The following is a 19,143-nucleotide window of genomic DNA, read 5'->3' as shown; positions in this document are numbered from 1 at the left end:
CTTGATTACAGTTTGGACGTTATTTTCATTTATTGCAAATAACAGTGAAATATTTTTTATTTTCCCACCCAAAAGCAAATAGGGAAACAAAAAAGGAGCAAAATGCTGACGAAAATTGCACAATTATGTGTAGAAATGCTGAAGGATGTTGGAACTGCTGAAGGCCAGGATAAAGGCTATCTCTCTTATCGTGACCAAAAATCGAACCCCAAAAAGTTATTAACTGCAGCCTGTATAAAGTTGTAAAAATTTACTGCGGTTCAATATAAAAAAGAATACGTAAGAAAAGAAGCAAACAAGAAAAGCAAAACGAAAAGAAGAAAACAAAAAAATAGAAAGGAAAAACCAAGATGAAAGGCGAAAACGTGCTCAATATCTCTTTAATTGTGCAACTTGACCTACTTTGTGTAGGTTGGGGACTCTCCAATAATTTCATGTCACTTCTCACGGAAACACACAGAACGACCAATGAGCAAACGAACCAACCACAGGGCATTTGTCCCTTGTCCCGGCAGCTGGCATCAAGTGTCGAAATAATATACCAAATCGCCAACAGCAGCTATAAAACAATGCAACAGCCACTGAACACAGTGGAACGCATTGTCACAATTCAACAGAGTTATTATTTTGAATTAAAAGAAAACTAATGTCTTTGACCCATATTAAATCCTCAACCTATGATGATTAAAATGAAATTTACCTATATAAATATAACTACTTAAAACTATAAAGGCTCGAAAATTATAACCTGATATTACTTTAGACAACCATTTAAGCCAATAATATTCTGACATTTTCTGTGTTTTTTTTAAATTGATTTATTTATTATTTACTTAAGCAGCTTTCCTCTAAGAGATTTTAGTTGACTTTCATCATGATTTAATGCCACTGTATAGCAAAGTCGTTGCAGGAAACATAAAATTTTGTACATATAACCACACAGACAACGTCATTGACGACGTCTACGAGATTGGCCATGGCGTTGCCTTTGATAGCTGCCTGCCTGCCTGTTTGCCTGTCTGTCTGCCAGTCTGGTTGACTGCGAGTCTTTCTTCTCCCAATGGGTAAGCAATTGTTGTCGTTGTAGTTGCTGTTGTGTTACGTTATGTTTCTCCTTCAGGCTACGATAACACCATGGGTGGCTATACAAGCAGCACGCATCCCACAGGAGGTGAACGGGAAGCGCATGTACAAGAACATAAATTCAGCTTGAAGAATCATTTTGGCTTCATAAATGCCTTAAAGATTAAGCAATTTTAGTCGGGTATATAACTAAAGACTTAACATTGTCATAATCACAATGATTATAATCAAGTCGATTGTTTTAAAGGGAAATTTGTAATAATAAAGGTAATAGTAATGGGAGGAACTACGCCCCTGAAAACACGAATTGATGTTGATTTTTTATCGGTATTTGTCTTGATATAAAAGTCGCGAAGGACAAGTCCGATAAAGTGATGTAGTGTACAAACAGTTTACTTAGGAATTGCATTTGAGGCAACATGGCGGATGCTTGATGCACTTGCTCAACTTGCCGATGGCTTCCGTTTTCTATTGCTTTCCTTTTCCCCCTAACTAACTTGCTGTCATACCAAGTCGAAGTGAAGACAGCAGCTAAAACAAAGTGGTAAGTACATATGATGCTCATGTTGCTGCTGTTGTTGCTGTTCTTGTAGTAATTTAGCAACAGCAAACATCTGAGCATAACTACTAGACAAACAAGAAAACAAATGTGAAATTGGCACATGCAAACACACAAATACATATAAAGAGAAGGAGTCAATGTCAGATATAGAAAGTATTTGTACACCCGATGTACATATGTTTTGCCTGGCCACACAACTCCAGAGACAACAACTATCAGTCACTTAAGACAGTTGGCAAAGTAAAGCAAAGTGGCCTCGCTTATGTGTATAGAAATGGAAATGGATATAGGACTACTACTCGTTTAATAACGACAACGACGATGATGATGATGATGATGATGACGCTCGTTCCTGACAATTATTTATAGCAAAAGCAATGTTCTGAATGCAAAATTACTTCAAGGTTCCAGAAAATGAAACCAAATCCTTGTAGGTGTCCTAGATGGCAAAAGTATTGCAACTTTGTCATAATGTTTGAAAAGGACATTCCAACTGCACTGAAACTGCATTTGCATTCCATCAAAAAGTTATTTGCTCTCTAAGATATTCACTGTGCACACAAATAGTTTCTTTCTCTCAAACTCTAAAAACTAATTTCAAGAGAAATACCGCATAATCTATGTACATACAAATATTGAGTTTCATACTGTAATATTCTTTTAGTCAAGCAATATTCTGCGAAAATCCTTTTTCCTGTTTTTCTATTCCGTCAATTATAGAAATTTTCTGGTTCTTTTAATGACTGAAAAAATAACTTTTATTAATAACAAAACAAATTTACAACCAAGAACTTGTATTAAATGTCAAACTTGTTTAATGGTAAATGGTAAATTTGTTTTCTTTTCCTAAAGGCATTTTAATATAAGTTTAGAAGCAATTATATCATATATAATTACCACCATCACTTTGAGAAATTTTCTTTATACAATTAAATTAGTATTTAAATACAAAAAAGTTATCCTTTTTTTTTGGCTTACCCAAGGGTATACCAAATTCATTATGGGGAAAAACTTAGATAAAACAAAATGAAAATGTTTTCTGTGTGTGTGTATTTTTTTTTTTGTTTCTTTTGTTGTTGTTTAGCTTTTGTTTGTTATGGTGACTTTGGTGCGGCTGTCTCATATGAGGGCGTATGTGCAACAACAGGAAAAACATTGTAGGAAAGTTTAGCTGTGTCATTGTCAAGTTGAAGTCTGAAGTTTTTCCTCTTTCTTAGACCTACTTTTGGGTTTTGCCAATAGCAAGCTCTGCCACCTACCCACCCTTTTTTTACTTTGGCCCAAAAGTCGTCTTGTGTCTTGTTTAACATACTTTTTGCTTTATTGAACTTTTACTTTCAATTTAACTTTTTGTGCGTTCAATGATGTTGATGCTTTTTTTGCGCTAATTCATTGTCGTTGCTCATACGCTATGTGAAACCAGCATTAAGAGGATTCTGAGGAAAAAACAGTAGAGGATGGGTATAGAATGCCAAGAGCCATTCATTTGTGTCAATAAAGCAGAAATTAATTGAAATCTCTGGTGGCAGGCAGCCAATCATCAATTTAACTGCCAGAAAGTTGTCCTTTTTCATTTTGCAATTTTCCTTTCGCCTTGCACTTTTGCATACAGGCAAATATAAGTACCTACATATATGTATGTATGTATCGATGATATATATAGACGAATGTTCATGTCATTATATTGACATTTAAAGTGTCTCTCTTCGATAATAAATCACATTGTCTGTCATATGCCAGGCCGACATCTCAAGAAGAAAACAAATGACAGAAAAACAGAGAGAAAGAGAAGAAAAACGGAGACAGAACGCAAAAGAGCAAAAGGAGACAGTTGTCAGCACGTTCTATTGAGTTTGTGCCTGAAATTATAAATATTTTTTCTGTATATGAATATTGACTCAAAAACAACTTTGGCCTCATCAATCGGTTGGCGAATTTCTGATACCCATTACTTCATTTTAATAAAGCTTTTACAATTTCTTCCTTAATTTTGAATAATAACAACAAAGGTTTAAACGCTAGACAGAGGTAGAAAAATAGTAAATTGAAAATAAAGCAAATAAGAAATCGATTCATTGCGAGATGATGCTCTATATAACCACTGTTCTATACTGCCTACGTTATAGCGTCTCGAATCCGGCATACCTTTTCATTCACAGATTACAGAATACTTCAAAGACAAACAAACAAACAAACAGCAATAACAAACTTTTAGGGTGTGATAATGGGCGCATGTGTGGCATCCACATGAGAATTCATTCATTTATATTTTCTTCTTTTTTTTTTTTTGTTTGTTGCAACATTTTACATACTTTAGCCAAAGCATAAATCAATAAATCAGAAAGCAAAGAAAAGACGAAAAAGTTTATTTCAAGTGAGAGATGTAAAAACACAGAGAAACGAGATCCATTTCCATTGGAAATATTGAAAGGAAATTGCAAAAAAATTATGACTTAAATATTTCCGTTTACCATTTTTTTTTTCTTTTTGATATTAAATCAAAACTGCCAAACTGGAATTTTCAATGGGCTAATTAACATTCAATTTGATGGTCTGTGAAACAATCAATGAATACTATGAAAGCTTGATTGAATTAAATGAAAATATTGCAAACATTTCTGCCCTGAGGCCAGCTCAATGGGAAATTGTGAACTTTTCTCTATCCCTTCAGTTTTCCATTTTGGGTTTCCTCATTGTTCCACATGCTAATAAATTATGCAACATTTGCAAATTGAATTTCAAACTCAAATGCCACTAACTCATTTCGAGTTGGTATTGTTGTTGTTGTTATTTATGCCACACTTTTTGCTCCCATTACCTTTTCCTTATATCCTTTTTTTGGGGGGGCTTTTGGCAAGGGATGGAGGAAGGCATCTCAAATAAATTTGACTGCAATTAAATTTGCATACATTTCCATAAAACACTCTGAATGAAAGGCAAACCGTAAAATGTCACACACATGTTGATGATGTTTATGTTAATGCCAAGTCCCGGAGGTATGTCGAAGCAAATAGAAACAGAGGATGGAATATGGAGTGTTAGGGATTTGTTCTCTAGACTGGCTTACCTCTTGACCTGGGGCATCAGTATCTGGGCTGTGTGCTTGAAAGCCTCTACGCAGGTGCGTCGCAATTTGCGTATCTTTTCACGTAGCTCCGGGCAGTCTTTAGCCTGACCCACATGAATCAGCATATCACGAAACAAAGCCACATGGCTGTTGATCTCCACAATGAGCTGCAAGTACAAAGAATGCAGGAAAAAAAATTAAATATAATTTATGCCAATTTAATTTATGCCACAACAAAAACAAGAAGCAAACGCAGAATGAATATGAAGAAGTTAAAAGAAAAGAGACACCACCGCAGGCGACAAATTTTGTTGGGGTAATTTTCTAGTCATTCAATTGGCAGGGACAGCCAGATAAGGGCTAAAGCTAAGGCCAAGAGTGCTCCTGCTACTGGGCCTTTTTTACGGCTCATTGCCAAAAGATGTGGGAGGCCATTGAGCCTTAATTCCTTTGGCCAATACCAGCCAGAGTCATAAAAATTAAAATGACTTAGCCAGGCGTGGGATTATCCCATTACCCTTTTTTACGGGTTTACTTTTGGGTTTCGTTTGGGTATCGGTTAGCCAGTTGAGGCCGGAAGCTCAATTATTGACTTTGCCTTTTTGTTGATTTTCACAGAGAATAAGTTTTAAATATTTCAAATATTTGTATTATACATTAATTTGTATATTTATTCGGAAATTGGAATCGCTCTATCAGAAAATTAATTTAATTGTTTGAATCTTTTTTTAGCTTATATTTTGACATTGTTAATTGAATTTTTCACCAACTCCAGGAAATATTGGCTTCGGAGATTTTTAAACCGTTTCTGTAAATTTTTCCTTTATATCTAAAAAATAAGTAACATCGAAATGCGACCAAAAGTATTAATTTCCTTTTTGATTATCTCGTATTTAGCTTAAATTTCTCTTCACATTCTTTGTTAGATTTCATTTATTTTTGGTTCAAATCATTTCATTCGTTTCCTTTCTATGTTATTTAGCATATTTTCCTTCAGCTTCAGGATTTATCTAAAAATATCTTAAATTAATCTTTTCACTTGTTTTTTATTTTTGTTTCTTCTTCGATTTTCATTCATAAGCATATATATATGTACATATATTTACACAAACGACGCCCCAGCAATAGGCCTGCAAGCCTCAATACCCACCCATGCATATGTGCCACGCCCATCGGCTTATATATTTATGGCAAAGTTCTCGCCCTCCTTCGCATTTCTGCCTTCTTTCTCGACTCATTCCTCTACACGGTGCTCTTCATTTAAAACGCGGCGTATGCGTAATTTTAATAATCCTTCAAACGTTCAGACGACGCCGCCGGGCAAATGTAAAGTGAATTTTGTGGTTTGACTCAATTTTGAACTGACAGCTGTGGCAAATGCTCTGCAAATGTCGGCAGAAGGAAGGGGAACGAGTGGCTTGAGTGTGTGGGCGGAAGATTTACAGCTATATGAAATATATGCTTGATTAGTCACATTGATGGCACTGAGACGCTGGTCGCTACCCAATCTAGAACTCAGACAAGGGTGGAGGGTATCCTGGCAGGGGTTTAGGCAGAGGCAGCACTTAACCAAATTGCTTATTGAAAGTACCAAATATTTTGCACAAAAACTTTTACTGGGCGGAACTGTCGTTGTTGCTTTCGTTCCTGCTGCTGCTGCTTCTGCTGTGTAATCATTTTTTGGGGTCCTAGGCAAAGTTTTTGCTCAGCTGTTGCTCAATTTGTCTCCAAAAGCAGAGAAAGTAAAATTTATTGGATTCATTGTTCTGAGAAGAAGGGGCAAATCGAACTTGATTCAATATTTGAACATGAACTGAAGTAGGAATTTCATTTGATATTTTAGCTTGTTAAGCAAAAAGTTCTTTTGAAGTGAATAACTCTTCGAAAAGAGTTTGAAGAGGTGTGAAAATGCCATTAACATACATATACATAAGTTAAACGAATTCATCTAAAAGTTAATTAAAGCTGTTGCCCCACACAAATTGTGCAAATTTAATAAGCCTAATTACATTTCTGGCTAACATATTGAATTCCCTTGGCCAAGACTTTAATAAGTCTTGGCTCAATTTGGGCTAAGAGCTGGCTAATTTGCTGTCCTACCTGAAGAAGGTGACCAAGGTCAGCTCTAACAGTAAATAAAACATATAAGTCTTGTAAAGCCAACACCCACCCACTTACACACACCCGGAACAAGCACATAAATTTTATATGATGCTAAAATCTCGGCAGAGATAAAGACACCAAATAAAAAAGAGAAAAAGATATACGGGAGTGAAGAGTGATGGGAGGAGGAGGAGGAGCAGTGGGGTCGCTATGGGCATGGGTGGCAGAGCAACAAATGTGCTCATACACATGCAAATCCCAAATGTAAACGCTGCCCCGTGCAAATTCGCATGTCCTCGTCACATATAAAAAGGGACAGCGGAGAGACTTAAACGTGCAGCCGCCGGACTAAGCCAGAGTCAAGTCCGTAGTACACAAAAACCTGAGTACATTTCTGAAATTACCTGGCTTACACACACACACACACACACACACACAAACAAACAAACGGAACAATTTTATGTATGTACATACATATGTATTTGTATATACCGAAATGTAGATGAAAATGAAAACCAGCCACAAATTCAATTCTCCCAACGCTGAGCGCAATTTGGCTGGCCAACCTCGTCATGGCTTTTAATGGAAACAGCAGCAGCTAAAAAGTGTGTTACAAAAGATTTACATGCACATAATGGGAGAGGGGGAGAGAGAGCGAGAGAGATGGGGAGAGTAAAAGGTGGAGATTCGAGGGGTTTTGGCATAAGGCTGGCTGGTAGATGAGGTGCCTCTTGCCACTTGCATATTCATGCGGCGGTCGCTGCTGTTGTTCTTCCTCAGCAGTTGAGGCGGAAAATTGAAAAACGGCTGCCGGGCATAAAAACAAAACAAAAAACCAAAAAAAAAGTGTAAAAGAAAAGAAAAACTGCATGCGTGCTGCTGCTGCTGCGTTAAAGAAAACTTCTCTTTTTCCCTCTATCCATTCACTTCACTCGCCGCAAATGTGTAAATCAGCAAAAAAAGAAAAACAAGCGAAAGACAAAAGAAAAAGGAAAAGCAAATGCCACAATGCCACAAGGAAGTGAAAGGACTTACACACACAAAAGAAAACGACGACAAACAAAACTGAATCTAGACAAAGTGAAAGCGGAAATTAAAATTGCAATACAAAATGCCATAAGAGGAAGGGGGGGGGGGGGGGGGGGGGGGGGGGGGAAAGGGATACAATTGCAAGAGAAATCGTGACAAAGGCGCAAGACAAAGACAAGACATGGCATTTGTAATGAAGGACTTGAAGGATACATATATAGTGTTTTAGATGTCCACATATGTATGCGTTATTTAGCCCAAGGGAATGAATTAGATATCTTTTATGAATGTCCTTTCAGAAAGGCTTCAAGGCTTTGCTTAAATTTTAAAGCATTGGATAAATTTTATTTATTTGAATTTAATTGTAATGAGGAAGAAACCTACAATGGAAAAATTCTCGTTAAGGAACATTACATAAGCCAGCTCCAATAAAAAACAGATTTCAAATGCAAAATCCTAGCTGACCTCTAACATTGTTCCGCTTCGTAAAAGTTGCAGTCTCTTTTCCCTCTTTGTTTCTTTCTATAACCATTCTTCAAGCTAATAAATAACCTGGCAACATTTGCAGAAAAAAGTAAACCCTGAATAATACTGCAACAGCTGATAAAAGTTGCTTACTAATGCGTTTTTTTTCCTATCCCTATTCAAAGGTTCTGTTACATATCTTACACCCACTGCAATCCCCTTCTTGTGTCTCCTGTCTCATGGCTCTCCTGGCAATGGCAAAACGCATTAGCCAAGTAACCAACAAGTTGAACTGTGCGGAATAATTACAATCGAACAGACATCAGGCAAGAGGCAAGGCAAAAGGCAGATGGCAGTCAGGATACAGCCAACTAACCAGCTATTCAGCTGACCAACTGACAAGCCATGAGGTTGGGATTCGAGGTCATTTCGAGTTCGGCTTAGTAGCAAAACCAACATCAGCTAGTAGAGAAAGTGCAAATGGACCACACTCTTATGTGCCATAGCCAATGGTCAAAAGGGTGAGTGTGTGTTTGTGTAGGTGTTCGATTGGGTGGGGAACAGCAGCAGTTATAGCATTCTAACTGCTGCATAGGAACAACAATAAAAGTAAAGTGCCTACTACAACAGTTGCCTCAAATGTGGTAATCGGACTGGCATTGCCACAATGGCAAAATGGCACAATGGCTACTAGTTCAAACAGGTACAGAGGAGAAGAAAGTAAAGGCTGCTTTACTACCCACACAAGCCTATTAAGTCCCACGACAAGGGGCAATCATACAGATCATACACAATTATGTTTCAAACAAATGAGAACAATTGCAATTAAACTGTTTTCTTTAATCAATAACAGACGGGAAATCAATTTTCAAGTTTACCTATAGCAAGATGAAACTGTCGATAAGCACTAAGTGATCCGAAGTGGATAGAATAGATGAAATATTTTGACAGAATTAATAAAAATGCAAATTGTTAAGTCCATATTTGATATCTTAAATACTTTAAATTTATTTGTTTTAATACACCAATTAAAAAGAACAAAGAACGAAGACCATTAATTACAACGAAACGCCTGAGTATTTTTAAAATCTTTACAAATTCTTGAAAGAATTATTGAAATATTTTTTTGTTAAACAATTATGTTTGGACTTACAATTAGAAAAGTGATAGTGACAAGTGATACGCTTTTGAGAATATTTTGTAAAAGTTTCATCTCAATCTAAACTATCCAAGAAACTAATTACATGCAATGAGAGATTAAGGAATTAAATGATTAACAATTTTTTTAAATTCAAATTATTCACAGTTTTAATCATTACAAGCTGTATTAGAAAAATAAAATAGGAATATATATATCTATCAATATAATAGGTTGTAAAAACCTTTCTAGGGACATGCCTACAAGGAAAAAAGTTACTTTAGAAACTTAAATATTATAAAAGATATTTCCAAAATAGCTCCTGTTTAAAATACAGCCATGAAACCTTTTGTTTAACTTGGCTAAAATGAAGCTTCAAATATTTATGACTCACAATGCATGCACTATAGATTTTAATACCAAAGAAACTTTAAGTTTTTCACACAATTGCCTTGCTTCTTCACCTAGAAAGTTCTTAAATGTATACAAAACTTTCTGTTTTTTTTTTTTGTTTCAACTTGAATAAGTCTTACGAACACCTTTTGGCTATAAATATATACATATATACATGTATATATGATAAGATTTATCTTTTCGGTACAGTGAAATCAATTTCCATTTAATTTCCAACTCTTTTCCATTTGCCGCAAATCGTAGCGGCCATTTAGATGCTTGGCCGTAGATGATAACACAGAAAAACTCATCGTAATCCTTAAAATCGATAAGATGTTTTTGCTGCTTCTCACTATCGGACTGTGTGTCGTGTTTTGTGTGGTGTCTAGTCTAGTCTATACCAGTTTATATCGTCGATGCCCCAAGCAGGACACGCACTCAACGGACAGGCGATAACGAAGAGCTGAACTGAGGGCTCTTTGGGTGTGTGTGTGTGTGTTGCGGTGTGGTGCAGTGAATGGTATGTGTTTTGCTCTCAGTTTACATTATCAATCAAGCTGACTGACAATCAACTGAATGACGATGAGGGAGATTCAGCACCAAAATGAAGGAGAAGGAGAAGATGTGCAAATACCGCTTAGACATGACCAAGTTCAACAATGCTCAGGACCTTGAACACGATCCTTTGTTTATGTTATGCTTTTTATTTCGGTCTTGCCCCATTTTATATATATGTATGTATTGTATAACTTCCTACCCTGTCTTGGCCTGGCCTATCCTGTTCAACCCAAACTCATTTGTCCTTCAGGCAAGTAGACAAATGTTTTGGACTCAAACTTAAACACAAGTTTTCACTGTGTTCACTTCGCAGTTCTCAGTTGTGCTTTCTCTTTTTTTTTACCGCTCTTTATATTGTATATATCGTGACCAAATGTCTACGCAAACATGCCCAATATACTATAGATGTATGTATATGTATTTTTTCAAAATTAATGAAGATGTATTGGCGGTTGTTTTCCGTATGCTCTTTTTCTGCTCATTTAATGAAAATTGGTTGTAGTTTTTTTCTCCCGTTTTTCCATCCACTCCTCTCACCGAAATTGCAATAGCCATAGCACAAATTATTATTTCCACTCTAGACCCAAGACAGTAAGCCATTATTCTTTAGTCTTGGACTCGTCACTCAACTTGAGACGGCACATCGAAGTAAAAATGGAAGCAGGACGAAGCATGTTTTGGGTTTTCTACTTGGACTGCTAAAAAAAAAAAATATCTTTGCAAGCACTAAATTTTTTAATACCCTACTAACTTTTTATGATATCATATATATAGTACTCATGTGGTCAGGCAAGGAAACGTTCCTTAAGTCTTTCAATTCAACGAGATACTAGTAGTTGTTTCGACAATGCAGCTTTTTACAGAAAAATAAAAAATTTGTAATGTTTATTTTAAGCATATCCCCTTCTGTAGTTCCCACTTCCTGCTATTAACATTTTGTCAACAATAATATACCCAATTGGTAGAGGGTATAAAAAGGATAGCATTCCTACCGCTACCACTCTTCCTGCTGCTGGGTGTAAAAGTGCTTCATTACTTTGCGCAACAGCTCGCGAGAATATAATGAATGGCAATAAACGTGTTTCACATTTTCCTTCTGCAGCTACTGTTCCCTCCATCCTTAGACTCTTCCACTTTCTACTCCTGTAACAACATTTTTCATTTTTCCTTGGCAGAAATATGTATGTACTGGTCAAGAGAGGCTATTAAATTTCCAGTTTGCACCAAAAGCTGCTTACTTTTGCGCAATTATGCATTTCTCGTCTTTGAGTATTTCTCGTTTTCGTTTTACTGCAGTTAATGCAATCTTATTCAATAATTTTAATTATCCCTTTATCGTTATTCACTTAAGGCGCCATCTGCAGTCCAGAGCAACTTTTTAAACACACACACATACACACATGTAAGTGTGTGAAGTAAAAGTTTTCGTTAATATTGTTATTATAATACAGAGCGGATGAAATTGCAGCAGATGCTGCAGAAAACTGCTGAAAATGTTACAAATGTTTTCATCCTTTTCGACCAGTTTCGTTTCATTTTCGTTCTGTTCTCCACATTCTCCTTGTCTTTCTTATGACAACTGCCAACAAGTTTAATTGAAGGCCAATGCAATCAGTTAAGACTCTGCATTTCCGTTTTCAAAATGACTGTGTTGCACACTTAAAGTCAGCTTAAGGTGCAATTTTCCATTGGATTTAACTTTGCCAAATTGAAATTGAAGTTCATTAAAGTGTAAGAGTGGGGTTTGCCATTTGAAATGCAATCATATTCAGGAAAGCTCACAAAATGCCAAAGATAAAACAATTCTCGATTAACCACAAGCAATTTGTGGTATATAAGTTTTAAAAGCAGTAAATATGTTAACTGAATTGAAAACCATGCTACTAAGTAAGTGTAGAAAACTAAAAATGATGACTAAAAACAATTTCTTCTTCCTTGAATTATAAGTTACTACATTTTTTCTAACAATAATTAACTACAAATATAATCTTCGGATTATAAATTACTATATGTTTTCAACATAAATTTAAAATTGAAAACATTTATTTCTTCTTAGTGAAAAGTTACTTTATACTTTTCTTCAAGCAAATCAATTTTAATTTCCTAATTCTTGTCTTATGATACAATTGTTTATAAGTGGAGGTCTCTTCTTAGCTCTACTTATGTTTGCATTAATTCAAAGATGAATTTCAAGTAGAATTTTGTGGTTTACATGAGTCAAATCATCAGTAAAAATCCACATATTAGATGTATATGAGTAAATTGGAATATAAATTAATAACTCTTGCTCAGTTAAAGTCTCTAAAAAGACCAGAATTTTGCTCTTGAAAAAAATAACAATCAACAATTGCAATTTCCGTTTTTCATACAGCCAAAATCGATTTCTTCTATGGCCATAAATAACATTTAATATTCTTGCAAGGTTATATTTAATGAAGCATCAATTAACTTTCATGTTAATACATCAATCGTTATTGAACAGTGTTTATCCACAATTCAAAGTCTTACCGTATTCAAATTGGTAATCTTATCCAGTTCAACAGCCGTACTGCCTCGATGATGATGCAAGTGATGCAGATGATGTGTTGTCAACATGTTGCTGCTGTGGCTGTGGTTCTGACTGATCCCCCGGCTGTGGTTGGTGGCGGTGTTGCTGTTGGTGTTGCTATTCCTGTTGCTGTCGTTTTCGCTTGCAAATTCACATACATCAAGTCAAACTGTGTGTTTGTGCCAGTGTACTTGAGTGTGCGTCAGGTATTTGGCCTTTGATTTACCAAATTCCATTTAAATTGAAACAATCCATTTAGAGCAGCCCCAATGGCAGCTTATAGGGAACTGAGCGTCGTTTAATTTCCAATCACATCACGTGAATTTATGACCTCCTGTGGGGAGAAAGAGAAACATAGAAGGCCATTGAAATCACTGCATCAAGGAAGGAAAAGCCGGGGGAAAAGTGCAAAGCATGGCGACAACCGGAACGCATTGACACGCCTATAAGGTACCTCCCGGAATTGAGCCCCCAAAACGTGCAATTTGTTGTTAGAGCTTTGACTGTGCACTGATTTTTTTCATGTCTATGTCATCTAGGAAACGAATTTCAGTTTGAATTTGATTTGAATTGCTGTTGCGAATTTTGGGTTGATTTTTTTTCTTTTACCGCAGTCAACCGCAATTGAATGCGCCAGTTGGCAATGGTTTTTGCCACTTTTTGCCCCAACACTATATTTGGCTTAACAGTGATGGAATTGGTATAATAAATAAACAAAAAGCAGTCAGAAAACAAAAGTCGAATAAGAGTCAGCACACTAAATGAAATTAAATTCAACTCTCTTGCCATTTACTGCAATATGCAGGACCCAAGACTCAAACACAATCTAACTGACTGACTGTCTATTCGAAGCCTCAGAATGCTTCTTTGCATATTAAACGGTAAAATAGCATTAAGAGCACAAGAAACTGAAAAGGCAATCCGTAAACACGACAACGATATTTAAATACTCTATAGAATTAAAGGACTAAACTGGAATTCCAATAACAAGTTGTAAATTTTTAAATTAAGATCCCCATTTAGTCACCTGCGAATTATACCTTTACCTGTAAGACATTTTTGATACTCAAAACTATGAATGGTAAAGAATAGTTTGTTATTTTAGGGTTTTAGGGTTTTTAGGTTTAATTGTTGTATTTCTCAGGCTTTATATACCTTTTCAACTAATGTTTGCAGGGTAAAATGTAAAAAAAGAAGAAATGGAAAACAACAATAGATAAAATAAAAAAAGTTTCGACAGCAGCAAGATGAATATAATTCCAAGTAGTGAAAACCTTGGATAAATTGTTTGCAAATGCAGAAAATGTAAAATTTGTTGTATAAATGTCGGACCAGACTGGAAGATGGCAGTTTGATTCAAATAAAATTGAAGTGGGAATAGCCAAGTTGGCTGAAGGTGAAAATCCATATTTGAACTTGTAAAAACAACTTTAAGAACTTGTCATGGCTATTTTATTCTTTAAGAATTTTGAGCTTGAACAACTCTTTCGTATGCGAAAACTTTGTGCCGTTTATGTTTATGTTTATGAAGTGCTAATGTTACTGTCATATAAAAAATGAACGAGAGCCTAAAGTTGGCAAAATGTTTTGAATTAATCACACATTTGTCAAAATTATTCAAATGCCTCTCAGACATGAATAGTTAATACAAATGCCAGTGCCAGAGACTGAATGGCAGTCCGACTGTATCTGTATCTGTGTCTGTGCGGTTAGCTGTGTCTCTCCTCTCAGTGAATGTGTGTGTAATAAAGCTAATGAGTTTCTGTCATGTCTGTGCTTAGACTTGCTCTGTCTTTGTTACATCTCCAAGGCTCTCCCCCTTTTCGTTGTCTCTTCATTCGCCGTCCTTATTTTGGCTAATTCCCGTACCAGCCAGCCGGAGGCATTATTTTTACACATTTGCTTGGCTTGTTGCCATTAAAAATGGTTTTTATTTTCACATGATTATGGCATTTGCTTGTCGACACACACAGCGGCAAACATGTGGCCTACAATTTCTGATTACTCCAGCCCCATTAGATACCCCCTTGAAAATTAATTTAAAGCCGTCGACACTTTAATGAGGCTTTCATTTCAGACAATTAGACACAACTTTCATACTCATTTCCATATTTATCTCCATTAAATGCGCATTAATATTTCATAAATGCAAAAAGCAAACGCACTTCTACTTGTTTTTCATTAAAGTTTTCTTCTTCGTTTTTTATTTATTTTTTAATTACATTTAACTACTCAGAGGGAAACACGGAATGAACGTCTTTAATGGACGCCGGCGTTGTCGTTGGCGGCGTTTAATCCTTTTCGCGGCATATTTTTCCATGCGAAGGCGACTTAATGAGACACATTTTCATGCTGAGCACGCCAAGAAGCAGATATGCCGGGTTCCGTCGAACACAATGATGGAAAAGGAAAAGCCTCTGTCATATACACACACACACACACACATAGTATAACTAGATCTTATCATTGGCTTGGTTAGTTATCATAACTTTTTAGGCTAAACGAAAACTTTGTCAGTTATTTTAAAACAGGAAATTAAATAAGTTCAACCATAAAAATATATATACGATATACAGAGGGAACTCTGTACATTTGAGCCATTTGTTCACGGTGAGCAATTCAATGGACAGACAAAAGTAAAATTTATGCCACTTGGACCACAAAGCATTTAAAGCCAAATGGCAAACGGGTTTGTTCTCGTAAGGCCGTACAGCGAGATGGAAACAAGAAGTGGGATAAAAATATATGAAACAAGAATCAAGCTGGCGACAAAGAGCCGTACTAGGCAAGTGAAAGTGCACAGAGAATATAAAAAGGCGTCTGTACGAGTGTGTGTGTACATAAAACGTATAAAGGAAAAGAATGAGAATGGAAATCGCATGCCGGAAATGACAAACAACTAAGAGGGAGAAAGAGACAGATGGTGGCAGTAGTAGTAGTAATCGTAGTAGCCTAATGCCAATGCCAACACCGGATGCGGATGTGTGACACATGGCCTCCACCTGCATCTCCTCCTGCCGTGGTCGTTTCAATCTCCCCTCCACAAGTCGTGGTAGTATTGGTCTGGCAACATACGCACAATGTCATTGTCGTTCGCTTTAAGTAGGCGACTTTATTAAGCCGAGGACACAAGGGCATAAGGACCCAAGGACATGGAGGACACAGGAACACAGTTAACAGTGCAATTGAAAAGTACCCCACCAGCGAAAATGATAAACAATACAAAAAATGTAGGTACACACATTCTATACTTATATTAAATAATACAAAAAGGGATTATGAAAATGAATTTACATCGATTCCAAGAACTAGGAAAATATGGTCATAATTAACTACAACAGTTGGAAGAACTTTGAAAACTTATTCTAAACTACGTAAGTCACGTTTCAAACTATTGCCAACTGTCATAAATAATCATCTCAGTATCACTTCCTTTCGAATAATCTAAATTGTTAACACCTTTTCGTTATCAAACAAACTCAAAATGAAAGCAAATTTTTGGAATTATTATTTAAGACACTTAATTAGCTTTGTTTTTAGAAGCTTATGAAGTAAATTTTATAAATTTACAACCAAAAATTCTAGCCTCTTAGACCACTATGAAAAGGTTGATGTTGAAAACCAGAAACGGCAAATATCATAGGCCGCGGGTAAGAGTGCGAAGTGCGGGTGCAGGCACCTGGTGAGCCCCAGGCACGTGTTGGCCTTGCCCCCGACTATGTCTGGCATAAAATTAAGCGCCAACTGCGACATTGTCGTTGCGTTGTTGTCGTCTTATAAGTATAGATGGCAATGGGGAGAATGGGATTGGGAATAGGAATAGGATGATGGAAATAGGGTGAAGCAGGGTCGACGCTTTCCTGCCCACTACACTTTTTAAGCAGAATGTTGGAGAAAAGGTCGTTTATGGCATGGCCACAATTTGTTGCTTTTTGATATTTATTTAGAAGCGGAGGGGTATGTAAGAAAAAGAGCAACAAAAAACAAACGCTGGGCTCATAAATCAAAAGCGCAACTTGAGAGCACAACAAAAACGAAAAGATGAAGCAGAACAGGGAGAAGAAAATGCCGCAGCGGAAGAGGAAATGCGGCAGCCAGGTGGGAAGACGGCCCAGCGGCCAGGTGTAGAATCGGTCGACTTAAACTTGTTATTTATGGGCAAAGAGTTGCTGTAGCTGGCAGCTGGGATTCACTAATCTGTGATATTCTGCGAGCATTCGAAGCGTTAATAATGTAGGCCAAATTATTATTTTTTGCTTACCCAAAAACGTATGCTACATATTTTTACTGCTTAATTTGCCTTGCAATTCCTAAATGGTTTTAGTCTTTTTTATGTTAGGAGGTATGCGATTTCCCATATTTATTTAGAAGCAAAAACTAGTCATGGATTTAAATTTTGAATCAATTGAAGATAGTGACATCTCAACAAACAGCGCCAGCAGCAGTTCAACCAGCAGTACCGCCGGTTCGCCAAATAACCGATCCAGCAGTGACTTTTTCAAGAGGAGCGAAGATGATTTTGTCGATTTCTTTGTAGGAAACAAAGATGCTGTAAGTACAAAATCAAAAAAAAAATCGTTTACAACTGTCTCTTTCTCTTCTCTTCCTTTGCTCTAGATAATAAACAAAGTTCAATTGATGGAATTTCTCAAGAGAATTGATCCGAAAGCCTGTTTAGACGATGACTCAACACGTGTGGTGACGAAAATTGCCGATATCTTTCTAAACGATGTGTGCGATCGAGTGGTACAACTGGGAAAACTACGTAAAGCTGAGCCCAATATAAAAGATTTGGAGTTCATTTTAAAACGGGAATACAATATGCAATTTCCCAAATTATCTATTAACCCACAACAAAAATAAAAGAAAATAAAAAATTAAAAAATAATTGAACCATTTACAATAAACCGCTGAAGGTTTGCTATAATCCAACACTTAACTTCTATTCTATGCCCAGTGAGTGGACCTTTTTTTTGTGTGCATTACTCAACATAAACTTAAAGTGCCATAAAAATGCCAAGGCACTCACTCATACACCCGCACTTAACACGAACACACACACATATACGCATTTGTAGGTGTGAGTGTAGTTGTGTGTATACACCGTTCAGGCATTTACACACATGAACAAACAACCGAGTTTTTGTTCCGGTTCTGTTGCTTTAAAGGACCGACAAAAGCTGAAGAGAAATTTCAGAGCACAATTTTCAGGTTTTTAAGACCATAAATATAGGGTAACCAAAAGGTATCTTTACTTAAGTATAAACAGTATAATAATAGTCTGTAAAAAGTATTCAAACTATATGTTGAAATAGATTTAAAAGATTATCCGAATTAGTTAAACTAAGCTTAGTTCTAACTAAACAAAGTTTCAGTAGACTTGTAAAGTCTTTTTTAAGGTTTTACAAGATATTGTCCAAATTCTTATTTTTAATCATAAAAAGGCAAAAAGTTCCAAAAGCATAAGAAATAACTTAATAATATAAAACTAAATATAAAACTTCCGTATTGCAGTTTTATTTTTTTAATGTAAGCTCTTTCCCATTTTGTTATATTTTTTATAACTGTTTTGTTGTCCCTTTATTTAGACATTTTATGATTGTCCAAAGGAAAGTAGTGATATATTTATTTCTCTAGCTTCTACGTTAGAAAGACTATTTTTGTCTTCTTTGTGATAGCAAATTTAAGAAAAAGGATTTGAATTCTTTCTTGTTTTCAATTTTCAAATGTTTCTTTCAATTTAGAGTATTCGCGCTTTCATATGCTGATTGTGGTTTATTTTCTTTTGGGATTTTTGTTAGCTGCTGCATAAAGGAAAGAACAAAAATTTGCCGGGCATGGGCATATTGTGTGAGAAAAAGGCATATTTTCCTTCATTTTTTTTGACTTTGGCTCGCCGGCCCATTCACGCACTGTATGTGCGTATACTTTATATGTACATTTGTGCATATGTGTGTACTTGGGGTTCATGTTAGACAAGGGTTGATTTGTAACTTAACCAATCAAATAAAAAAGAAAGTTATTTATATATAATTTCTGATCAGATAAACAAATAAATATTACATGAGTGGAAAAATTAAGTCAAGTTCATTTTTTCCAATATTAATCTTGAGTCTTTTAATCAGGCACTTACGTAACAGCCCTCGGTAACCCACAGCAACAACGACAAAGTGCTCGTAATCATAATCCAAAAACGA

General features: G+C 36.0%; 2 protein-coding genes across 2 annotated transcripts in view; one reads left to right on the top strand and one right to left on the bottom strand.

Annotated features, from left to right (window-relative positions):
• Positions 1 to 19,143, bottom strand: part of LOC6641588 — a 28,115-nt gene that overhangs the window by 4,931 nt on the left and 4,041 nt on the right. Inside the window, exons 2-3 of the mRNA XM_002064529.4 lie at positions 12,907 to 13,280; positions 4,713 to 4,879 (exon numbers count right to left, since the gene is read on the bottom strand). Coding sequence (XP_002064565.1) covers positions 4,713 to 4,879; positions 12,907 to 12,993 — 254 coding nt within the window. The 5' untranslated portion in view covers positions 12,994 to 13,280. The remainder of the gene's footprint in view (positions 1 to 4,712; positions 4,880 to 12,906; positions 13,281 to 19,143) is intronic.
• On the top strand, positions 17,297 to 17,834 carry LOC6641589. The gene is made up of 2 exons (XM_002064530.4): positions 17,297 to 17,497; positions 17,564 to 17,834. The coding sequence occupies exons 1-2, from the start codon at positions 17,330 to 17,332 to the stop codon at positions 17,807 to 17,809; spliced, it is 414 nt and encodes a 137-aa protein (XP_002064566.2). The 5' UTR covers positions 17,297 to 17,329; the 3' UTR covers positions 17,810 to 17,834.

Source organism: Drosophila willistoni, assembly GCF_018902025.1.
Source record: "Drosophila willistoni isolate 14030-0811.24 chromosome 2R unlocalized genomic scaffold, UCI_dwil_1.1 Seg200, whole genome shotgun sequence".
Lineage (NCBI taxonomy): Eukaryota > Metazoa > Arthropoda > Insecta > Diptera > Drosophilidae > Drosophila > Drosophila willistoni.
The sequence above is the reverse complement of the archived record's forward strand: the minus strand, read 5'-3'. Positions and strand labels throughout refer to the sequence as shown.

Bases quoted from the DNA above. Each gene is read 5' to 3' on its own strand.
- LOC6641589 (XM_002064530.4), top strand. From the start codon at position 17,330: ATGGATTTAAATTTTGAATCAATTGAAGATAGTGACATCTCAACAAAC. The intron at 17,498-17,563 runs GTAAGTACAAAA...CCTTTGCTCTAG, and splicing joins TTGTAGGAAACAAAGATGCT to ATAATAAACAAAGTTCAATT.